The 24,800-nt window shown below is 53.8% G+C and overlaps 1 protein-coding gene across 1 annotated transcript in view; it reads left to right on the top strand.

Annotated features, from left to right (window-relative positions):
* BIN3 (bridging integrator 3) overlaps positions 1-24,693 on the top strand; it is a 42,995-nt gene extending 18,302 nt beyond the window's left edge. The window contains exons 2-9 of the mRNA XM_040490302.1: positions 5,035-5,083; positions 11,784-11,824; positions 12,254-12,315; positions 15,460-15,596; positions 16,153-16,193; positions 20,596-20,737; positions 20,953-21,087; positions 23,811-24,693. Coding sequence (XP_040346236.1) covers positions 5,035-5,083; positions 11,784-11,824; positions 12,254-12,315; positions 15,460-15,596; positions 16,153-16,193; positions 20,596-20,737; positions 20,953-21,087; positions 23,811-23,957 — 754 coding nt within the window. The 3' untranslated portion in view covers positions 23,958-24,693. The remainder of the gene's footprint in view (positions 1-5,034; positions 5,084-11,783; positions 11,825-12,253; positions 12,316-15,459; positions 15,597-16,152; positions 16,194-20,595; positions 20,738-20,952; positions 21,088-23,810) is intronic.
* Positions 24,694-24,800: the final 107 nt, after the last annotated feature.

Below are 24,800 nucleotides of genomic sequence, written 5' to 3' on the forward strand. Positions count from 1 at the left end.
CTCTACACCAGGGGCCGAGGCGACGGGTCCTGACCCGAGCAGCTTGGAGGCTGCCTCAGACACTGCTTCAAGAAGTGAATACCTGACACGAGTGAATGTATTAAGAGTAAATTTAGGGGCACCTGGGTGGCGCAGTCGGTTAAGCGTCCGACTTCAGCCAGGTCGCGATCTCGCGGTCCGTGAGTTCGAGCCCCGCGTCAGGCTCGCATCAGGCTCTGGGCTGATGGCTCAGAGCCTGGAGCCTGTTTCTGATTCTGTGTCCCCCTCTCTCTCTGCCCCTCCCCCGTTCATGCTCTGTCTCTCTCTGTCCCAAAAATAAATAAACGTTGGAAAAAAAAAAAATTAAAAAAAAAAATAAAAAAAAAAGAGTAAATTTAGACAATAAATACATAGAAAATTCAGCACGTGAAAGAAAAATGACAATTTTAGGAGCAAAAGCATGCAGTGTTATTAGTTACGTATTGCTGTGTAACAAATTCCCCCACAACTTAGCGTCTCCAAACAACAGTACCAGTTTCTGCAGGTCAGGAATTTGGGAGTGGCCTAGCTGGGAGGCTTGGCTCGGAACTCTGCAGCTTCTGAAGGTTTGGCTGAGGCTGAAAAATCTGCTGGCTGCCACATGCAGGAAGGACAAGAAATCACATTATTCTCCCAACAGTTTACTTATTGATCTGACCAAATCACGTAACTGTATCGAGAAGAAGAGGAGATTTGGATGTGCATTTGTGTAACGGGTAGAAAGAAGCCTGCAAGAGCTTGGTCAGTTGGTTGGTTTCATTAAATCTTCCCCTTGCGAAAGAAAAAGTCAGCAGCTAGTGCCTAAAACCTAACCAGAGATAGAAATAGACGCATTTTTATTTAGAGATGCAAAGGTATGTGCCAAAAAACCCAGCAGAATCGAAAAGTGCTTGTCTTGGGCAAGTGAGATTAGGGCAGGGGGAGGGAGGATAGGACCTCATGTTTCACTTAACAAACCTTGTTGTCTTATTAAACCATGCACACGTGTAACTTTGATAAAAGCAAACTCAGATTAATTGCACAAAAGGGAAAGGCAAATGCTAAGCCAGAAAAAAAATCCTGATAAACAGGCCAAAGGGCTAGTGGTAAAATGTAAACCATTTCAATCTTTTAAAAAATGTAAACTGTCTCAATCTGCCTCCAGGGCAATTTGGCAAATGTATCAAAGCCTTAGACATGTATATATCCTTTGACCCAGCAATTCCAATTCTAAGAATTTATCCTATGTGACTAATCCCTGATGTACACAAAGATTTAGCTATTAGTGTTTTTAATAATAGAAGAAAAATTGGAAACAGTTGAAATGATCATTAGTAAGTGATGTGGATCACAAAAATAAAATAGGGATATATAATGAAATACTAGGTAGCTCTTAACAGGGCAGGCTGATGACAACCACATCTTGGCATATAGAAGCCTTTATGATATGTTTAGGTTTTTTAAGTTATATAAATATGCATATGTACACATGTCCATGTATTTACACACAGATTCAGGGTGTTACTGTTTGTGTGTGTGTGTGTGTGTGTGTGTGTGTGTGTGTGTGTTTCCATGTTTTCCAAGTGTTTGACAGTGATCAGGTGTTATTTTTGTAGTCAAGGAAAAAAACAAGGGATTTTTTTTTAGTTTATTTGAAAAATATGGAAAGTGCAAAGAAGAAAACCGTAGTCACACTCTTACCACCCAGAATTAACCACTATTAACATTTGGCATATTTGCTTCAGATTTTTTTCTTTCTGCAAACTTTTAAAATATAATTAACACCAAAACATTAGCCTTGGTTATCTTTAGATATGAGACCGTGCACTGTTTTGGTTTTTTCCTTCTTTTCCTTCCCTTTCTCCCTCTCTTTCTCTCTCTCTCTGTCTCTGACTTTGCTGTATTTCCCAAGTTTTCTCTGATGAGTATGTTTTACTTTTTAAATGGGTAAACTTCAATTAATATAAAAGGTAGGCTATTTTTTTTTTTAATTTTTTTTTTCAATGTTTATTTTTGGGACAGAGAGAGACAGAGCATGAACGGGGGAGGGGCAGAGAGAGAGGGAGACACAGAATCGGAAGCAGGCTCCAGGCTCTGAGCCATCAGCCCAGAGCCCGACGCGGGGCTCGAACTCACGGAACCCGAGATCGTGACCTGGCTGAAGTCGGACGCTTAACCGACTGCGCCACCCAGGCGCCCCAAGGTAGGCTATTTTTTAATGCCAAATGAAGTCTTAGACATTTAGAAGAAGGTAAGCAAGGTTTTGGACTTGAGAACAGCTTTGATCAAGCTGGGAGAAGGGAAGGCATTCCATGTGGGTGTAATGGCCATGTGTCCCAGTTGCCCTGGACACTCCAGGTTCTTTACCTGTTGTCTCAAAGACATTATCAGTGACGTTTTGCACTCAGCCAACATGATACCTGGAACCTATCATTTGTTCAGACGGAGCCGGGTCAGCACAAGCCTCCTTCCTCCCGATAATGCTGCCCTCCTCATTCCTTGCATTTCCAGTCTTTTCAAGAATAGTGAGCCCCTTTGAAATTCCACAGTATTTTAAGGTTAGGTATTTTGATCAGATGATTTTCCTTAGTTCCTTCAAATAAACATAACAAATTCATGGCAAAGAATAGCTGAGAGAAAAGTGGATTGTTTACTCCTGGTTCAGTCGTGAACCAGCAGAATGACCCTGGGCTAGTCACTGGACCTTTCCAGATTGGTTTTCTCATCTACAAAATGAGAGGGTTGAACTGGAACAATTTCTATGGTAACTTGCAATTCTAAAAATACTGTGATTCCAAATTAAGATTTAGAGAGGCTGTGGCACCACAAATAATGGCATCTAAGTTCTTCATTTCTTTATAGCTAGTCTGTAGTACTAGACTCCAAGTTAGAATCATTGTGAAGACCACTCAGAATTCTGTAGAATTTCACCCTGCCCCCATGTTCCTGGAACAGAGATTCAGTTTAGAATTCAAGTTTCCATCTCCTCTGTTTTAGAGTTTAAGAAATAGCTCCAGGGGCGCCTGGGCGGCTCACTCAGTTAAGTGCTGACTTTGGCTCAGGTCACGATCTCACAGTTCATGAGTTCAAGCCCCACATTGGGCTCTGTGCTGACAGCTCAGAGCCTGGAGCCTGCTCGGGATTCTGTGTCTCCCTCTCTCTCTCTGCCCCTCCCTGCTCACGTTCGTCTCTGTCTCTCCCTCCCTCTCTCTCTCTCTCTCTCTCTCTCAAAAATAAGCATTAAAAGAATTTAAAAAAGAAAGAAAGAAAAAAAGAAAGAAAGAAAGAGAAAGAAAAAGCTCCAGAGAGACCGTGATTTGTTCGCATCACAAAACTAGTCAAAGGCAGAGATCAGTTTTCTGATTCCTGGTCCAAAGCTTATTATCCCACAACATGCTTCGTGCAGGCTCAATCTTCTCTCAATGCCACCAGGACCTCATTTGCACTGTCACCAAAATAGTCCTTGAGGGCAGTTGTTCACTGTCCAAAACCATTGTGTCAGTCAACTCCAATCCCTGATTTGGGGAAAAGTAACTGGGGACACGAGGAGGGGACTATGGAGCTCAGCTCCCTTAACCTCTGTTCTTTAGATTTGAGGAGGGGAAAGAGCAATTTCTCCCTTCCTCTTCTTTTCAGTTCCAGAGCTTACCTTTCCCCTGGTAATTATATAGCCACTGATTATTTGTTTACAGAAGCCACGTGAATCAGCCAGCCCCCAAAGGGTTAACGCTCCCAAATTACCGGGCTGGGTTAACAATAAACAGGATGTCCTCCAGAAATTAAATTTAAACCACTGTGACTCAGGCTGGCCCATCCTCTCGACCGGATCGTTGTCTGGGGTTATTATCGGTAGTTAATTATACCATTGGGTTTAGCAACAGTGTTGGTCAGTTTGGGCCAAGAGAAAGCAGGCTTGGGCAGAAGGGGGTGCGGAGGGAAGGGGCGGGTGCAGCGGTGGAAGCTGGAAGCGGGAGGTTTGAAAGGGAGGGACTGCAGCGTCCTGAGCACTGAGAGAAGAGTGGGAGTGGAGTCGTGCCCTGGGGACTCTCCTGCTGACTCCCTGTGCCCTGAGCTGATCCCAGGGGTGCTTCACTCACTGCTACCTTGGGGGCTCTGGGGAGCCTCTTTTTCTCCAGCAGTTGGCATGCACTGTGTTTGCTCCTAGTGGGACCACGCTTCTCAGAATTGTAGAATCAGAATTTTTCATGCCTCAAGGAAGCTTCTGAATTATCCAGTCTAACCCTGTCCTTTCACAGAGTGGGCAATGAATCCCAGGGCAGTCATTACCTGCCAGGGGGCAGCCCGCTCCTCAGAGCGGGAGGCGGTGGGGGCCAGTGGAGGGGGGGCCTAGATTTAGAGGCTAGATTCTTGACCCTCCTTCTGTTATGCCAATCTGCCTTCCATTTCCAAGTGGAGAACCTGAGGTGCAGAAGGCAGACCTGGGCTAGATTCAGGTCCCTCTTTGAGTTAGCCACGTTTCAGGTTGTCAGTTCTCACCAGAAATAACCCAGCCTGGCTGGGCCTTAATGCCCTGTAGTGTGTCCTCTGTCTCCAGCCACGTAAGAAGTCCTCTATAGAGAAGTAGTGAAGCACCTAATACAGACGATAAGTGGTTCTCATGGTGTTTTTAAACGCTTGTTTTCAAGGATGATAGCTGCCCCAGCGAACCTGTAATTCTGACTTTGCAGCTCCTCAGGACACAGATTTACAATGACTGTCTGTCGTGTGGTATCTCCCCTTCCCTGCCCTCACCTTTGCAACGTGTTTCAACACCCAGCTACTAGTAGGAAAGATGCTCTGGGGCAGAAGGTGGTGCCCAGGACTTCCATCCGACACTGTCCATGGGAAGATCACCCTCCAGAGCCCAGCCTGGCTGCCGACGGCCCTAGATCCACAGGGCGTGTGGTTCGAGTGCCAGGAGCAGGCCACTGGCTCTCGTTACCCTCCAGGGAAAAGTGGCCTTGACTTCATCAGTTCTTTTCAGCTACATCCTTCCCCGTTTCTCCTAAAATCCCTCTTTGTCTCTTTCTCTCCTAGGATTCCTTTCAAGATTGGGCAGCCCAAGAAACAGATTGTCCCTAAAACAGTGAGTAACCCGATTCTTTCATTCTGAGACTCTGTCTGTCTCACATGGTCTTTGCAGAGAACCAGAGGTTTGATTCAGCACATTGTGGGGCTGGGGAGGGCAGAACCCGGGCTGCCTCATTCCCAGCCGTGTCGCTCTGGAACCTCACTTAGACTGGGGCTTGCGGAGGCCTCCTGGCCTGGGACATCTTCCTTCTGCAAATCAGGCTGGCTCGTTCCCATCCTGGGGCAGGTGGAGGAGGTGGGTGACAGGTGGGTGACAGCCCATCTCTGCAGTCTGGCGTGGCACTCTGCACTTTCCTGAGTGGGCTCCTGAAACCTAGGCCCCTGCCAAGGACATGTCCCAGGCCTTTATCTCCAGCCACCTCAGGCTGTGTGAAGACCAGGAAGCTTCTCCAGGAGGCTCCAGGTCCCTTTCTCTCCACTGCCAAAGGAATTCTTAGCCAGGACCCAGAGTCAGGAGGGCATGATTGAATCCTACCTCCTTGAGAACCCACAATTTTTATCTCTATTAATCCCCAGAATGGGAGAGGAATCACAGATTTTTAGAAAGTTTAGAGCTGGAAGCCCTTACAGATCATCTAGTCCAACCTGATTTTCCTTACGAGAAAACCAAGGCCCACGAAGCCACCATGACTTTCTAAGGTTGTAAAAAACCGAACACTAGGGCAGCTGGGTGGCTCAATCAGTTAAGCATCCAACTCTCAAGCAGAGCTGCTTGAGCTGCTCTCTCCCTCTTCCCCTCCCCCACTCATGAGTGCTCCTAAGACAAAACAAAAAAAAATAAATTTTTTTTTTTTTAAAACCCTAATACCGACAGAGCCGAAATTGGAACCCAAGTCGGAGTCTCTGTTCAATGCACATTCCACTGCTCTATGCTGCCTCACTCAGGCTGTGAAGGTCTGCCGAGGTTTGGGAATTCTAGTAAAGAATGGCCTCTTGAACTCCCTCACCCCCAAATCTAATCAGGCTGTTGGTTTCACCGTGGGAACCCATAACTGTACAGTATCTCTCATTGTGACAGTTCCAGCAACTGTCAGCCTGCTGGAGCCCCTGACGGTTCTCCTTGTCTTAATAACCTCGGCCCTCCTTGGCTCAGAACTCAGGACTACAGGAAAGCTCCTGCTTCATTTTGGCAGGAAGGGAAGTTCAGCACACATCTGACCAATGGCTCAGTCTTTGGAAAATCCAAAGGCAGGCCACTTAAAAGGAAATGGGCTGCGTTTCTCTTTCAAGTGAAGGCAGGCCGAGGACAGACTGAGAGTTTACCTCCCATGCAGAGGCTGACCATCTGTGGAGGCTCTCAGCTGAAGCGCAAAGAATCTGGGCGTGCAAATGTTGGGCTCTAGCCGGCTACAGGAAGTGGGAAGGTGTGGCTTTGTGTCTCCAGAGTTTAATCCAGGGCAGATCTGAAAGGGAAGTGGTTTTGAGAAGGGTCTTTTATTCCCAGCGCTCACTACCAAAAAACAAACAGGCAAACAGAAAACCCTCCCAACACCCTTACCTCTATAGAGATAGCCGTTGTTCTCTACAGAAAAGTATAGGTTAGAATTCAGTTTCTAGCTTCTTTGCCAGTTTGTTGACGGAAAGATCTCTGGGTCTTTTAATCTGAGGAGTGGCAAGGACTCCCCAGAGGAGGGACAAATGGACAATCCCAGCACCTATGGACGGCCCTACAGACAAGCCCACAGATGGGCCCGTGGCTTCCCTCTTCCCCTCCTCACGTCAGTCTTGTTTGGGATGGAACTGCGGTCCTCTGACTTCTGGAATCTGCTCCCCCAGTCAGACTGGGCACCAAGTAGTGGTTAAGAAGCCAGATGGGGTAGGTTTCCTGCCTGGATTCCCACCGGCTCCGCCACATGCTGTATGTGACCTTGAGCAAGGCCCTTTACTGTCTCTGAGCGTTGGTTTCCTCCTTCGTAAGTGAGGATCTTAGTACCTATGCCACTGATATAGTATGAGTCTTGTGTACATGAGGTCATGTGTATGAACCACTTAACACAGTGTCTAGCACATGATGAGCCCTCAATATATATTAACTACCTTGTGGGAAGATAGTTGATTTGACTCTTTAGAAACCACCGAGGACTCAGCCTGTTCCAAGCAGCCGGATCCCCTACTACAAGGAAATGGTAGGCCGGGCCTTTGATCTCTCACAAGGAATCAAAGCCGACTTAGGCTTTGGAAGAGAGTTACTCGCTCCCTCAACTCCCCAGAGGCACCGAAGTATAGGGAGCGAGAGCCTGCCTCTTCAATCTCGTTCTCTGCCGCACAAGCCCCTCCGGGCCCCCATCATAGGCCGAGCCCAGGCAGCCGTCTCAGCGCCTCCGGCAGCTGCCCCCAGACAGTGGTGACGCGCTACCGTTCTTGCCCAGGCACCGTCAGAGGCGCAGATGTGGCTGCCTGCTGCCTGGAAGTCATGGCGCCCCCGTCATGGGAAGAAATGCTCACGTTATCTTCAGGGAGTTTCAGGAGGTTTTTGGCTCAAGGTACCCAACTGTCAGACACAAAGAAAGCATTGTGTGTTTGCTCTCACTGTTCTTCTGCACCCAGGTTATTAACACGAATTCCATTGTTGTCAAGGCTCTGGCGAGGGAATGGCATGTTCTCTGCAGGGGCTGGCCACTGGATGGAGGCGGAGGGACAAAAGCTCGCCCACCTCCCAGTCCGAACCCTCCGCACCCTCTGCTTACACCCCTCCTGCCCCACCAGTCCCATAAGGTAGCCGGAGCATCTTGGCATGGCAAAAAGCAGCCGCTTCCCCGTCCGTAACCTTTGAGGAGGGAAGAGCTCTTGGAAGCAGGGGTCACCCTGGGTCTCGCACACATGCCACAGCGTCGGGGCAGGGGAGCATCCTGCCACACGGAGCCCCCACTTGAGGACAGTCTCCAATTGCAAAGTGGAGAGCCTCTCAGCCTCATTTGATCATGTGGTAACACATGATCCACCAAAGGGAGGCTGCTTTCCGCCCCTAGCACCCCTCCAAGAGGGGGCTTCCGAGATCACCCAGTGTGCCCTCTGCCTCAGCTCTGATCCGACACGGCTTAGCTCCGGGGCTAGAGCCGGAGCCCTGCCTGCCGGTCTCCTTCTTCACTTCACCCCGAGCGTCCGTTTGGGTGAGACCTCAGCCCACTCATTCATTTAACGAATACTGACTCCTGCTCCATGCCAGCCTGACCCTAGGCGCGGGGGGTAGAGCGCTGAGCAGCACAGTCTCACCCCTCCACCTTGAGCCTTTGCAAATGCCCAGAGCAGCGGGCCGTCTGGTGCTCATTCCCCCTTCGCTAACCTCGCCGCCCGGCCCGGCCCGCCCTGACCCGCTGACAGCCGTGCACATGTGTTTGCACTTGCATTGTTGACTGGGGGCTAATCGCCTTTTTGGCAAAAGCATCAAGCATTCAGAGATGTTCAGATCTTCCGTGTTTGGCTGTTTCCCTCGGAATGGAGATACCTTGCACTAGGACTCCAGTGTGTCTCCTTATTCCCTTATCCATTATCCGAGGGGCCAGAATCCTGGTGGTGTTGCCTCGGATCTTTCCCCAAGGGAGGAGAGCGATCTTGAGAGCAACCCACACCTGGCTGCCAGAGGCAGAAGGGGGACACATTCATGAACATCTCAGGCTCTCACGTGGCCGTGAGCAGCAGCAGAAGGATCGAACTCCACCCTGACATACTTCTCAGCTGCCGGGGTAAGACCTCAAGCGGCTCCCCAACCAGAATGTTCCAGCCCAGTTGGAAACCCGCAGTCGCTCGCTCTCCGTGCAAGTCCAAGCATTCCCAGCCGGGGGGACCAGGTGCTCTCTGACATCCCACACACGCACCGGCACACTTGGGGATTGCAAAAGAGAGCGCCAGGAGCCAAGGCCGGAGCTCTCTGCGCCCGCCTCCCACTGGGAGCACCCGCTGCATGTTCTTCATCTTTAGAAAAGCTGGAGTCTGACCAGGACATCCTTGACTTCGTCTTTTTGGAAAAGAATACTTTTAATACGTAAAGACTCTGCTTAGCCGTCACATCCTACAAAATAAGAGGGGTGATATGTCCAGTTAAGGGAGGCCCAGGTGTAACCCCCGGGCACAGGATCCTGGCTTAGCCCAAATCAGCGTTCATCCCAGCTATCAACTGACCCCGTGCTTTGCCAAAGGGCCACAGACCAGTCTGCACCCCCAGACTTCTCTGGGCACCCCCAGCACCCCAGTGCATGGGAGAAGAACAAGGAAACCCTATCCACAGGCCAGGCACCGAGCTCTGTGCTCTACACAGACTGTTCGGTGATCCTCTAAACAAGCCAACAAGACGGACACTGCTACCCCGTTTCCTTGGCAGCCACTGAAAATCTTCCCAGGGGAAGGCCGAATGGAGTTATCCCATTCGTCTAGAAAAGTACGTGAGACTCAAAATGTTAGGCAGTGTTTTTAATACTGCACAGCTGGTATCAGAGTCCACCTGTCATCCGTCTCTGCTCGTTCCTGTCCCCCACCTTCCTCGACGGTGTTGGTGGAGAAAGGGCTGGACCGTCCCAGCGCGGGCTTGCTGGGCCCGGGCGAGGTCTCGCTACCCCAGAGCAAATCTCCTGCCTGCATCGCGCCAGACGCTCTTCCGGCCTTTGGCTGAGACTTTGATTCCTGCCCAGTTACACATCCCCTGGGACAGGTAGCACTTTAAGCTTTTTTCCGGAACATACGCTTTAGTGGGAGCGAAGTTTGAGCTTCCTCTTAAGAGCAGCTTTTGATGGATCATAGGAAGGTGATGATGAAAACATTGGGTTCCTGGATGGAAAAACAGGGGGTCTGTTGAAAAGAGGGCAAAGACTGTAGGGTGGGGGAAACCGATGGTGAATTTTACTTCACGACTTTGTGTCAGACCCCAGGTGCTGGGGTCAGAAAGTAAAAGGAAAGACCCTGTGTTCCTGCTTCTAAATTTTACATTTCAGTTGAGGAACGTGAGGTGTGTCCATGCAAGGGCAACATGTGGTTGTGCCCCGGGACCTTAGCTAAGTAGGCTCTCCATGCCATTCTCTAGCCCCCATCCTCCACGGGGCTGTCCATGGTTTAGGTTAGAGGTGTATTTGTTTTATCTCCCCTGCCAGGACCCACATCTGTTTATTCACCAGAGCATCTCTCTCACCTGGCAGATTGCGTTGCACTTAATAGGTGCTCAATAAATGTTTGTGAGGTTATTGAATGTCATTTTAAAAAGGGGGCCGGTGCTGAACTAGGAGTCTGAATTCTAGCCTTGGTTTGCCTCTGACTAGCCCTGAGTCCTTATATAAATCACTCCCCGTCTCTGGGCTTCATCCTCTGTGTTTGTAACATGAAATAATCGGCCTGAATAATGTTTTGCTGTTCTGTGACTGTGTTGAGTTTACCTAAATGCACATGAGTGTGGGGTCTGTGGGCTTTCAGAATGCTCCTTCATGGGGCACTGTGACGGAAGGGTGCGCTAGCAAAGAACAATGGGGCCTTGACACTTTACACAGCTTTGGACTCCGTGACCTTCAGCCTGCTGTGAGAGTGAGGACCAGGATTTAGGGCTCTCACTGGAAGGCATCTCGGGGAGCAGCCAAGAAGGCACCTTTCTTGGGTCGTGGCTTTAATTCATCACGCTTTTAATTCAAAGCAAAAAGGGGCTTTCCCCTTTTTGGTAGAATGCTTGTTAAGAGCACACGCCTTGGAGCCAGGCTGCCTATGTCCAGATCCTAGCCCTGCCACTCACTAGTCGTGTGAGCTGGTGCAGCATACGTCCCCTCTGTCCTAGGGAGCTCCTTGGTGCAGTGAGGGCCACAAGTACACCTGCCTCTGCAGTTGTGGGGGAGAAGCCGTTCACAGAAGCATGCGGCGAGCACCCCGTGAATGTTAGCTGCTCTTAATTGAGCGCCTCAGCCCAGAGGCTCAGCACGCCGGCCAGGGAGCTCTTGCCGCCTCTGCAGAAGGGAACCAGGACAGGCCTCGGTCCCCTCCTCTCAGCTCTCAGGTGTCATATCCCTCACAGGCCACTCTCCTGAGAGGCCATTGCCAGGGCCCCGTTTGACGGATGGAGAAATTCAGGCACTGGACGTGCAAGTGACTTTCTTGGCTTCACCTGACATGCAGGTGGCAGAATTGGGATCAGGACTTACACCCATCTGATGTCAGTCTTGCTGGCATCGGGGAAATCTGGTTACTTATCAAGAATTTTAAGAGAGCCTTGCCGGTCAGTAGCAATAGTATTTGCGCTCGGTACATTCCAGCACACAGAGCGTGCAGACAGGACGTTTCTTGGTCCACCCTGAACCTCACAGTTGGTAAGCCCTGTGAGGAAACCAGGGCCAGGAGTAGGAGGGGACCCGCCTGCTTCCCCCACTGCGAGTCTCAGTCACATTCACATTCCGAGCACCTCACCTGCCTCACGATGGGAGGGGTGAGGAGAGAGGGAACGCAGCCCAGCGCCTGGCTCCCTGTGGTAGAGGAACAGAGCCACAATCCGCTGCTACTTGCCTGGCTGGCCCATCTGGGAGGGGAGTCTTGTGCCCTAAATCAAACACTTAATTAATTTGGGAACACAGGGATACTGTGTCGTTAACGATCTGCTGGAGCTTGTATGAACTGGACCGTGTTGTTTTCTGCAGCTGGGGGGAGGGTGGAGAGGGAGTTTCAGTAGGCTGGCAGATTTTTTCCAGCGTGTTGTCATTTCTCCGATGATTGAGTTATCTCTTTGGTTACAGGTGGAGAGAGATTTTGAAAGGGAGTATGGAAAACTTCAGCAGTGAGTGTCAAAGCCCAGAAGGATGGAGGCTGGGGGGAGTGGGGGGGGGGCGAGGGGGGGAAGGGCAGGAGCCTTCCACCAGGTCTCAGTTCCCGCACTGCCCCTTCCGGCACCTCCATTAGTGGGCCGCTCATCTGTCCCGTAAGTGCCGCGGGAGCAGAGGGCAGCTCAGTTCACAGCCTGCCAGAAATTCTCCCCCAGCTGATGGCTATGTGACAGTCGTTAACTCATAGCCTTTGGGTGCTTGGCCTCATGCAGAGCCGGTAGCAGCCCTTCAGTCGGTGGGAAAACTCCCCATGGAGCAGGGGCCCCCTCTCCTGGCAGGCCTTCCAGGGCATCAGGCTGGGCTTCACTCAGGTAGATGGGAAGGAAGGGGGCTGAAGCAAGCTGATGATGCCAGGTGCCTAAGCCTGTGCCCCTGCCTTGCAGGCTGGAGGAGCAGACCAGGAGGCTGCAGAAGGACATGAAGAAGGGCACCGATGCTGATCTGGGTAGGTGGCATAGTCCAGAGCTGGGCCGGGCCTGGCTGGGCCACGGGTGGACCTCTGCCCCTCCGTCACGTCAGGGCTGGCTCCTGTGGTCTGTGCACAGATGCTCATGTCACCGCTCATCCAGAGGACATGGGTGGGTCTGAACACGACTGTCCCTGGCATCTCCAGACTACGTGTGCAGCGAGCCAAGGGTCCGATTACGGAGCCCATCTGTTATTTGTTTTGTGCATAGTTCCAGGTTCCCTGGGTGGCATATTTATCGTTCGCCACTGCCTTTCCAGTACAGGAGAAGCTGTGACCTATTGCTTCCTTTCTTTGGTACTTCTCCAGATAGACTGCACTGTCAGAGCACAGATGAAGGGAAGGTTGCGTTTTCAGAGTGGGCAGCTTTGGAAGCTGTGGAAAGTCAGGGATCCATGAAGTGGAGAGCATGGTTTTCCCCACAAGAAATCAAAATAAATGGGGGACCCCTGGGGCCCAGGGTTCCTGGCCTCGTCCGCCCCCAGTGAGAACTAGAATCTGGGCAGAGAAAGCCCTCCTGAAGCAGTCACAGTCAGTGCATCAGGGTCACCGGAAGGCCCGCCAAGAGGCAGATTGTCCAGTCCACCCCCAGGCAGTGCTGAGGCAGCTGGCCCGGGGACCCCATTTTGAGAACCACTGCCCCAGACAATTGAGGGAAATCAACTGCCTGGACAATATCTAAAATCCCATTCTGTGTTCCCAAACAAGATCATCTGTGCACCGCCAGTCCCTGTTAGGTCTTTGTCAACCCTTATATTTTGAGGTGGCATCAGGGTTCCAGAGACCCATGTGGCATTGGAGACCCGCATTCTCTTTAAGGTTCAAAGACCACCAGCCTCCCAATTGGTGCTGGGCTGGCCACACCCTCCCAGTCCCTGAGAGTGGAGGCTCTATGGCCCTGCCCTGCGGCACTCACTCACTCACATAGGCCAGTGAGGACTCCCAGTGGGATTCCACACTGTTAATTGACTTCAGATGGTTCGAACAAAGACAGAGGCAGAGGCCTGAAGTGTGAGGCTTTAGGAAAGAAAAGGAAAATTGGGAAGGAAGTCTCCCCTGCCCTACCTTTTCAGGATTTTTTTCCTCAAGCATTAAAAAGTAGTGGAAGAAATTTTTCAAAAACGTTTCCAGTTTTGTCCCAAGTTTCTATCCTTTAATTATACTGTGTGTGACCATTTCATGATCCAGTCCAGTTACACATGATGTTTGCTCCTAAGCCTACAAAGTCACTGCACAGATTTGAAAGAGGGTTCTTAGCTCCACTGCCTCAACATTTCTGGGAAGTATATATTTCCAGGCTTCTCCCATACTGTGCCTGTTTGCTGGGTGACTGCAGCAGGCTACCAGATTAGAGGGAGGCCCAGGACAGGGCGCTGCGTGAGCCAGTCATCCACTGTGGGCTTCTCTGCTGGCATATGGAGGAGCCTGAGTGGAGAGGGACCCGCTAGGCTTCCGTTTCTCCCACCGGAAACAGAGAAGTAGGCCCTTGGGGCCAAGGAGTAGGCGCGTGGGGCCAACGCGCTCCTCATATGGCAAGGCAGGGGCACATCTCTGGTTAACTGGAGTGGACCTCATTTCATTGATTCAAAGACATTGTTTCACTTTTAACATCTCAGAAATCAACACACCGTAACATAATTCGCAGCATAGTTTTTCTTTCTCAATGGCTATACATTAATGGTGTGTTACCATCTTAAATTCAGTGGCATAAAGTAGTGAGGAATACATTCAAAAACTTTTCTCCTGAAACCCTCAAACTGGTACAGACACTATGGAGCAAGCATGCCCCTTCACCAGTCTCTCTGCCTGCCCCTCTAGAATTTTTTTGTTTGTTTGCAAATAATGGAGACCCGAAAACTTGGACTGAGAACCCCAAAGCTGCCAATAGATCTCCATCCTGCCTTGGAGCTGCCCTCTGATTTCCAGGCTCCCCGTGTCCCCATATCCTCTGTCAAACATGGTGTAGAAACATGTGAACAAGGCTACAGCAGGGCAGTGGCCTCCATCTGTGGGGAAATGGTACCAGAGAAGACCTTTAACAACATAAGCAGATACCGCAGCAGAGCCTTGTGGGGCCTGCCCACAGCTGTCTCCAGGCGGGTCACCAGGAGAGGAGTGGGCGGCGAGGCGGGTGCCCAGGGTCTAGTCCTGGCTCGGCACTTGGAGCTGTTTGACCTTGAGGGAGTTATAACCTCTTTGGAGCCTCACCCTCGTCATCTGTAAAACAGGGCCAAAATACACTACCTGAAATGTCTCCTGCGTTGTATGAGCCCTGGATAAAACAGTGGGGGCACGGGAACCCTGCAGAGGCAGGATGGAAACCTGTCAGCAGCTTTGGAGTTTTTGGTCTAAAGTACAAGTCTTTCAGTCTCCATTACGTGCAAACAAAAGTCTACAGGGGCAGGAAGAGACTGGGAAGGGGCCGTGCTTGCTCGGTAGGGTCTGTACCAGCTCCAGAGGCTCAGGGGAAAACAAGTTTCTGAGTGTATGCCATTGAAACCAGGGGTTGCCTAGCCACACCAAATCTGGCCTCATTTTGTCAATAAAGGGGCATTGGAACAAAGCCACACCCATTCTTTAGGTACTGTCTGTGGCAGAGTTGAGTAGTTGCAGCAGAAACCATGCAGCCCACACAGCCTGCCATCTTGATTTCTAGCCTTTATGGTATGTTTGCCAGCCCTCGTGGGGCACACTCTTACTCTCGTCCGTGAGAGGGTCCCAAACCAAGCTTCATGCCCAAACCACCTGGAGAGTTTCTTTAAGATACATGTTTCTGGATTACAGACTTACTGAGATAGACTCTTTAGAGCTAGAAAATAGGTATTTTTTACAGCTTCCCGCCCAAAGGATTCTGTTAAAACCCAGAGTTTTAACAGAAAATGAAGTCATTGCCAAAGGTAAAGGTGCTCCGAAGAACTACCCAGAGCAGCCTCAGATGGTCAGGAGCGAACACCATCCAATAAGGACCGGTGACTTTCAGCTTGTGGTACTCTGTAGCTTTTCTGGCCTGTGGCCGGGGTGGCGGTCAGGGTATGGCCGCTGGACTGAGGAAGGACAGCGTCCTAAGGACAAGACCTTGAAGCCTGTCCCTTCATAGGTTCACCGAGCTTTGACTTCTTACAGCCTTATCCAAATCTGCTGTGAAGATATCCTTGGACTTGCTCTCCAATCCCCTCTGCGAGCAAGACCAGGACTTCCTGAACATGGTGACAGCCCTGGACACAGCCATGAAGCGGATGGACGCCTTCAACCAGGAGAAGGTAGCTGGGGTCTTGCTCTCCCCCTTCCCGTGGCTTCTGCCTGGGTGGAGCGCCCGTGCAGAGTCCTCCCAGGGCTCGGTCTTCCGACGCCCTCAGTGCTCTGACACCCGTGTGTCACGAGTCCCGTGAGCTCGTTCCTGGACCTGCTTCGGCACCCTGTGCTGCCCGTGACTCCCACGAGCTCGTATCGCTCACTGTGAGACCCCGAGGGAGGCAGGGCAGCTCTGCTCACCCGGAGCCCCTCACACATTCTGCAGCTGCCCACCCAGCCTGCCCCCTGAGCACGGCTGTCAGCAGCCTGCAGACGGTGCTGGCGGGAGGAGAACAGACCTGGAACAAGAACAGTACTCCCTGCTGCCCTCGACGTCCTGGCCATCGTCGTCCTCTCCGCCTGGCTCCAGCTGCGGAGTCAGGGGTGCCCCGGCCCCATCTCGTCCCCACCCAGGGCTCTCAGGACAGCCCTGACTGTCCCCTTTCTCAGGAACGTAGATCCTCCCCTTTTAGGAAGAGTCTGACTTCCCCTTGGTCTTGATTCATTGGGTCTTTCTTTCAACAGGTGAACCAGATCCAAAAGACCGTGATTGAACCCTTAAAAAAGTGAGTAGTGGTCATCTGGGGACCGCAGGCCTGAGGGAACTAGGCTGGGGGCGCTTATTGGAAAGGCAGGTCAACTGGCCGACTGGGGACCGAATATCATTTCCAGCAGCCTAGAACCCCAGACTCCCAGGGAGCTGACCGGAAACTCAACAGGGACGCTGGCGATGTGATCTGTGGCCCCAGAGCACCCGCCCTGCCCAGTGCACTCAGTGACTTGCGGTCTGCCCCAGCAGACAGCCTCTAGTCAGTGGTCACTTTGCCATCTTTCCCTCTGTTCCCGCTGAGAGCCAGAGGTCCCAGAGCTTGCTGAATGAAGCGAGCAGAGCGCTTGGCCAGCCCTCAGCGGGGATGAGCAAGGCCTTTCATCTCCCCGCCGCACCGGGAGAGCAGCTGCCTGCGGCGCCCGGCTTCGGAGATGTGGGGGTGGCTGCACATGGGGAAGGGCGCAGCAGCAGGGTCCTGCCTGGGAAGGTCCCCAAACTCGTGACCCGACAGGGTCAGAAATTCTTCTGCGAGGCTCATCTTCTCTCAGGCAGGCTCTGGGCAGCCATCAGACAGGCCTATCCCCCAGTCCCCTGAGGTGGTGGGCTGGCGGGGGGCGGGGACAGGCAGGAGCATTGCCTTGAAGCTCCACATCACTTCATCTGCCCCCCTAGCCTCTCCCAAACTGACTCTGACCTAGAAAGGCTCCCGCTCCAGCCCGGCAGCTGCACTTTATTACCTCTTCTGTGGTGGTCCCTGGCAGCTGCCTCACCAGGCCTGGGTAATGAGGCTCTGCTAATTACCATTAGGCCTGGATCGGGGCCCGGAGGGAGATGAAGAGAGCAGGTTTTGGTCCTCTAGCCCCTGGCTTTGAGGTTACTGAGCTCTTCACTCCCTGTTCGGGTCCAAGGGGTGGGGTTAGGGAAAGCTCTTTCTGAGCCAGGCTGTCTGGAGGCTCGGCCCACCCTCCTTCCCTGGGCCCCTTCCCCTACCCCCTGCTCGGGCCCAGGTTGCAGGGCCACACAAGGAACTGGGTGCCGAGGAGGCTGGTGGCTCAGGAGGGAGGTGGCAGCAGGGGCTCCGTGGCTGGTGGCTTTCTGACCGGGTCCACAGGACCGAGCGTTCGCAGTTGGGTGGGAAGGACCACGGGCAGAGCAGACCCTGCCCCTGGCGTTCCAGGAGCTGCCACAGAGACACCCATGGCTGGCAGAGCTAGGCAGGGGACACCAGCTCAGAGAGCTAGGGGACTGACTCCAACCTCGATTTCACAACCAAGGAGGCGGCCTTGAAATCTGATGCCTGGCTTCTAGAGCCAAATGGAGAGAAATCCCGGCTGCTTCCCACCGCCCCAGCAGCCCACCACCTGCCAGGAAGGTGGGTGAGTGGCACAGGAGGCGGGCACCATCTCCGCAGCAGATCCGCTGACCTCTGCCTGAGCCCCCCCAGGCCTGCTTGCCTACCCGGCCGGCTTCTCCATCCCGTAGCCGACATGCGATCTCCCCCAACCACATAAAACCGGCACTGCCTGTTGCCGCCTCTTGCCAGGAGAGAAGCTCCCAGGGACCCCAGTACCGGAAACAGGAAACTGCAGCTTTCCTGTCCTCTGATGAAGAACATCACCACATGGCCACCCTGCCGCCCCCAGCCTCCCCCCAGGGGGCTCGGCCTCTAATCCCCCCAGTCTCTGGGCTGTGTTCACATGGTCGGATGGGGATGCTTTCAATTTCCCTTTCCTGGTGGGTGGAAGATCCCGGCTGTGTGGGCACAGATTGAGGAATGGCAGGCATTCCCCACCAGGGCCGGCTGCTCCCAGCCTACCTCCCAGCCGGCCTCTTTCTCCCTCCCCCTTTCCCTCCTCCCTCTCACTGCCTCCTCACCCCACTGCTTACCCAGGGGAGGCAGTTTGGTTGAACCTTAGGACAGTCACCTGGGCAGAGCTTCAGCGAGGGTGTGGTGTAGGCCCAGCCCTGTTCTGCTTTCTCTGGAGGGCGGACACAACACAGATCTTAGGAGCTTGTGACCCAGTGTTGAAGCCATGATGGCGCTCTCAGGAAGAAAGACCAGGATGGTCCATAAATGCCGAGGGGGCGCTTTGCAGCGGAGTGGGGAAAGTGCTGGGCGGGCAGTCCCAGCTGGCCCCCAGCCAGCCCATGACCCTGGCCAGCGCCCTGCTCCTCCAAATCTGTTTCCCCATCTGTGGAAGGGGAGGCCTGAACCCAACCCCTGCAATGGCATTTAGTTGTCGTTTCTGTGCCTTTGATCCCAGCCCTGGGAATCAACCCCAGGTGACAACTGAGGGCGAGCAAAGAGACGAGTGCTCTGGGGTCAGAGGGCATCCGGAACTGCTCAGCCACCAGCATGGTGGTCGTCCCACCTGGCACCCGCAGAATGCATCCCTGGTGCTGCCCTCTTTCCTAATAGGAGGAAACCCTCCACCTGTTGCTTCCTGCCCCATTCTTGTCCTGTCCGTGCCCACTCCTCCCAGGCCGCCAGCAGCATGGACAGCAGAGGCCCAGGCACTGGGGCCACCTAAGCAGGCCACTTCTAATGAGAGAATGAGGGTGGCCACTGGTGGCCTCTAGTCTGGTTGGGGTCAAGAGGGTGGTGGTGGTGGTGGTGGTTTCTCAGGCTCCGTTGCACCTGCTTCCTTGAGTCACAGGCCTCTCAGCTGCTGGTCACACTCCTCCCAGGCGGGGAGAGGGGCTTGCCTAGCAACTGAGACCCCCTCAGAGCTGCCGCCTGAGGCACAAACAGTGAGGCTGGTCCCTGCCCATGGTCTTATCTGTTCAGACCTACCCAGGATAGGGGACCTTTGTCCTGAAGGTACTGCTCCCCACACCCAGTTCACACAGCAGCAAGGAGGCTCCTCTGCTGGCAGATCAGTCATTCAAGTATCGATTTGATGACTGATTTGTCTAAGGGCATGTCTTACCCACTTCTAGCCTTTCCAGTTAGGTAGTGAGCCCATTAGGTCACCCAGTCAGTTAGAAGGACTCATTTTAGTGTCCTTTCTTGGGGATAAGGCTTTTGTTTGACCAGAACCTACTGCCTGTATCTATAGCCTTGGCTGGGGAATTCAGTGCTTTGGTCAAATTTATGTTCTCTGTTCTCTGGCAAAAATCTTCATTACTCTTATGTCACGGGCACTCGTGATTTGTTGGGGCTTTTAAAAACCAAATTCATGATCATGCTTCTTTGAGAGGCAGACTTGGAAAATTGTTCTTCCTGCGGCATGTGAACTGCCTAAAGATGGCCCTGGAGCTGACAGGCACCTCTGGCCCCAGCATTGTGGAAGGGGAGGTCCCCACAGCATGTTGTCCCGGCCGCTCCTAGAGAAACCCAGTCTTCTGGCCCCGAGTGCCCCCTCTGTGCCTCTCAACCCCGAATAACCACTGTGCCACCATTTTCCTCAGTTGCGGGGCCCGACCTGCAGGGTAGATGCCTCCTGCCGCCTCCTGCCCTGCAGGCTTTGCTCGCCAGGCAGCTCCCCCATCTCTTCCCGCCCAGTTCCAGAAAACCTGCTTGCAGGCTTGCCTTGCCTTCTCCGACACTCCAATCAAGGGAAACACAGCGTCTCTGCCTGGGATGCAGTCCTGCCCGGTGTCTGTCTCAAGACCTCATTGCTCTTCCCAGTCAAAGATGATAGTCATCACAAAGATGATGCCCACAGGGGCCAAAAGTGTCCGCTGCCACTCTTTGTGAGTGGCCCACTCCTCAGCATTTCCCTGTGGTCCTTTTTAGTCCCGGTGGGGCAACAAGATGTCCTTGAGTCATTTTCCTCAAACATCTGGTTCAACGGTTCAGCCATTTCAGTGGCAGAACCCGAGGGTTCCTGCTTTTCTCACGGTCAGCTGATAGAAATAGGCCAAGACTAGGTTTTGACTGCAGTTGTCACTGCTAGTGACACCATGAGGTGGCAGGGAGGTGCCAGAGAAGTGGGATGCTTGAGCTCTTGGCTGGACAGTCACTATCCTGGTTGTGACCCTGGACAAGTCATGTCATCTCTCTGGCCTCAATTTCATTGATTGTGTTAAAGGAAGATGTTGGACAGATTATTCCCAAGAGTCTTCAGCTCTCCCATGCTCTGTGACAGGTCTCTGTCATGTGCGGGGTCATATGAGATGGGTGGGGAAGGGGCAGTGGCCATGCCAGTGGCTTCCTTGCATTCCTGCCCCTGTGGCTCACTCTGATCAGTAGAGTGACCCTTAGTCCTACTTCTCTCCTGTGGCCTTACCCCAGACGGCATTCTCAGCAGTGGGTGCTCCCCAGGGGCCACGGCCTCATCTGTCTTACCCACGTGAAATCCCCAAGACCTAGAACAGGGTCTGGCACTTAGTAGGCACTCAGTATGTATTTTTGAATGGACGCCGAGCTGCTGGGCTGCGGCTCCAAGAACAGCCTGTATCCGACTGTGCGGCAGGTTTAGCAGTGTCTTCCCGAGCCTCAACATGGCGGTGAAGCGGCGGGAGCAGGCCTTGCAGGACTACAGAAGATTGCAGGCCAAGGTGGAGAAGTACGAGGAGAAGGAGAAGACGGGGCCAGTGCTGGCCAAACTCCACCAGGTACCAAGAAGGGAGAGGTGGGTGTGGACAACGGGCCCCGTGGGTGATGTGTGGCAAGTTCCTCCTTCACCTGGGGACCAGCTTTGGGGGCTAGGAGACCAAGACACCAGATGTGATCCCCACCCCACCCCCGCCCCCAACGTACACATCGTGCCCCCAGCATACACTCTGGATAAGCTACCAAGAGCTATGACACCCAGTGTCTTGTCCCTCAGGCCCGAGAAGAGCTTCGGCCTGTGAGGGACGACTTTGAGGCCAAGAACAAGCAGCTCCTGGATGAGATGCCGCGGTTCTACAACAGCCGCCTGGACTACTTCCAGCCCAGCTTTGAGTCCCTGATCCGAGCGCAGGTGAGGCGGCTCCCCACCCTGCCCCAACGGACGGCGAATGCTTGCTCCCCTGGGAGATGGTCCTGGGCTTTGTAGACACCCTCGCGCCCGTCCCCGCTTCCCAACTGGGAGGGTGGCTTAGCCGTTCTCCGCCAAGTCAGCAGTGCCGCCACCCTGCCCCCGGCACCGCATCTGCGTCTGACTCTGAGCATTTGCTGGACTTACCGCCTGGGCTCCTCCGTTGCTGTTTGGTGAATCCCAGTCCCAGGATGAGACCCCTTCTTGTTGAATGGCTTTTCCCTCAAGTTCTCTCTCTCCTCTCATTGTACCACCAGTGGCAAGAAGAGAGCCACTCTGTCAACACCTCACTTTGACGGGCAGGTTCTTCTTGCCTGGTGTGCTCAGGTCCGGCACAGAGGCCTGCAGGGCAAAGGCCCACACCCCTGCTTCCCCACTCTAGTTGCTCCTCCTCGCTAGGCAGGAGACCACAGGCTCTTTTGACTCCTAGCAACCCTTGGAGGGTTCCCTACATCCTGGGGAGGGCCATGCTCAAGGCCTCTGCCTGGGTGCCAGGCCACAGGGCACCTTCCAGTGGAAAGGCAGGCCGGCCTCTGGCCAGGTGTGCATGGAGGTGCCCGGGGTAGCACCGGGGCCGGGCAGCTGGAGGGTGGGAAGCAGGCTAAGGCCTCCCACCACTCGAGGGTTTGAGGACACAATGTCCAGCTGCATGTAGCTCCTGCGTAGCAACCCCCCCCCCTCCGCCCCCCAGCCCCGGCCATTCTTCAAACCGTTCGCAGGGATTGTTCTCCCCATTGTAAAAGAGAGGAGGTTAAGGTGCCAAACCAAGAGGTCTCTGCCATGTGGGGCCCCCGCATCAGCCTCCTGCAGGCACTCAGCATCCTGCCACCTTTCCCACCGTTCCCCAGCCGGTGACAAAGCTAAAGACTCGGCCCCCTCCTGCCCACTTCGGTGCTTGGCCTGGGTGTCTGGCGCCCTCTAGTGGACACACTCACTCCTTGCAGTCAACAAGGTGACGAAGCTCAAAGGCCTCAGGGCACCCAAGGAAAAGCCCGATCCTTACCTGCCCAGCCTATCAGCCTTTGGAGAACACCAAAACCCATGGAGCTGCACGCCTGTGCTCAGAACCCCGAGCAGGGTTGATGTTGGAGCTGGAACTTAGTGACCATGTTTTTGGCCGCTAGGGAGAAATGAGGCAGAGCACCAACATGCACAAGTGAAGGGGGGCGGGGGGGGGGGGGGTGAGTTTCCACGCCTGCCTCCAGAGCATTCTCCAGGAGACGAGGACTTCCTTCCAGAGGCTCAGCCTAGGCTGTGGAGGAATGTGTTTAAGGAGACCTGTGCTTTCCCTCCCTGTGCCACCACCACCCCTGCTCCCGGCCCCCTGCATGCTACCCTGCCCCCTCCATTCTGTTGCTCACTGGAGGAAGCTCCAGGGTGCCCAGACCTGAGGTTAGGGGCTAGGGATGACCCGTAACCGGGCAGCGGGGTGGATAGGGACTGTTCACTGCCTCCTCAGCACCAGCCTCCCCCTCCCGAGGCTGTCGCTGCCATTAGTCACTGGAGAAGTGAGCATTCCTAGTGACTCAGCCTGCGCAGTGCGGCTCTGGGGCGGGGAGTGGGGGTAGGGCAGGCCATCCCCTGCCCTCTCCCGGCCCTGGTCTACACCCCGTCCCCTCAGGGGACAGCAGCATTTGGAGACCCTCATTTAGCTCCCCTCAGCCCAGTGGAAATCTAGCTGTGGGGGTATGAGAGACCCCTCCTCAGAAGCAGCTGAGCCACGGCCCTGCCACCAAACCTGCCACTCGGCCTGGCCTTCCCAGTGACAGCACTCCACTGTCTAGAGTGGAAGCAGTGTCTGAATAGAGTTTTGAATAGTGTGGATCACTTTCACGGAAGTGTTTGCCTTTGGTCATGGAGGTGGAGACGAGGCAGTGGCCCCTGGTCTGAGCAGCCCTCAGCCATCGGAGAGTTGCTGAGGGGTCTCCCCTGTCCTCAGCACACCCCCACCCCACTGCCACAGGCCTCTCCCATCAGCCCCGGTGCCTACACACATAGGGACACGGAAACAAGCTGGTCTGCGAACCCTGCTTTCCAGCCAAACAGCCGAAGCGTGATTAATGGGACAGGTTGGGAAGGAACACGCGGCGGGGGGGGGGGGGTCACCTTTCTCACCCTTACCTCTAAGACTCTCAGGGTTCTGGGGTCCAGCCACGCCCCTTCCCCATGGACAAAGGTCTAGCTTCTTGAAGCACCTCGGGTCAGTGCCTGACTCCCTGGCTTCCCCAGGACTCGAGGAGGGTCCTGCCAGTGCCCTCAGCCAGCCTCAGGCTGCACTGTCCTATATCTCTCGGCACAGGCCCCAACGCCCCTCAGCTGCCTGGAGGGCTCCAAAGTCAGAACCCCCGCCTCCATCCATCTCACCAAGGCCCCCTTGCCCCCCCTCCTCTGCCATCCTGGCAGCAGCAGTGGACGTTCCTGAAGGGCTGGGGTCTGTGGCTTCAGTTTCCCTACTTGCCCTGCAGTTTCAGGAGATGGGCTGAGAGGAAGGGCAGTGATGGAGGGAAGAGTGGAAGCCAGCCCCCTCCACCCAGCCTGAGCGCTCTGCTTAAGAGAACAAGCAGCATGTGGGCCTCTGGGACGCACCCAGGGGGTGCAATGCTGAGGGGGCTTTGTACCCCAGGAGCCCAGCACCTGCCAACCTCCTTCTCCATCCCTGCCTCCAGGTTGGGTACTACTCTGAAATGCAGAAGATCTTCGGAGACCTGACCCAGCAGCTCGACCAGCCTGGCCACACTGATGAGCAGCGGGAGAGGGAGAATGAGGCCAGACTGAGTGAGCTCAGAGCCCTCTCCATTGTGGCTGATGACTGAGTCCCCGCCACCGTTTCAGACTCCTGGGATACAAGTCAACCTTTCTGGTCTTAGCCCTTGTTAAGCTTAGGCTCAGGCGACAGCCAGCAAAAGGCTCTCCCCCGAGAGAAGTATGGGGACAGCAGCGGCCCCTGTTCTACCTCACGAGACCTCTGCAGTGAGCCTGGCACCAGGAGCCCCAGGCAGGGTGCTGCCTCCCCACCCATAGCAAGAACCCAGACAGGTAAGCAGCACAGAAACACTCCAAGGGCTTTGTTTCCAAAAGAACCGTCCAAAGGGCAGCCTGGCCTAGGACCTGAGCAAGCTTCTAGCCTTCAAAGGCACAGGCTCTGTCCGCTCACCTGAGGTCTTAGCCTTGCCTGCACGGTCGTGATCTCACCTACCTCCAAAGAAAGACCCATCCTTGGGAGTCCACCCACCCTCGTTGCCGTTCCCCTTCAGACTCTTCTTTTCTGGGAGAGGCCCAAGACACTGCCTCTCCTCTAGCCCAGACTCCCAGCATGATAAAACCTGGTTTCACCCACTTCTATCCCTTAGGTCAAGTGCAGAGAAGAACCCCAAGCCTTGTAGGTTCCCTAGGAAACCAGACTCAGCTCATGTAAATAGGCTGTCAGCCACACAAAATGTCACAGCCTGATTCACAGGCCTCAAAGCAGTAACAGTGGGTTTGTCTCACCTGAATATTTGGAAATTTTATTTTTTCAAGTAAAGTTTTCAATAAAATTGCCAGCCGTTACTGTGCTGTAACTGAAGAAAGAGAGCCACCCCAGGTTTGTGTCAGGGTGGTGCTGCCCTCTGCTGAGCTGACAGCACCCCTGTGGCATAGTGTCTCTTGACCAGCAG

This window comes from Herpailurus yagouaroundi, unplaced genomic scaffold (assembly GCF_014898765.1).
Source record: "Herpailurus yagouaroundi ecotype Mexico unplaced genomic scaffold, PumYag 181, whole genome shotgun sequence".
Lineage (NCBI taxonomy): Eukaryota > Metazoa > Chordata > Mammalia > Carnivora > Felidae > Herpailurus > Herpailurus yagouaroundi.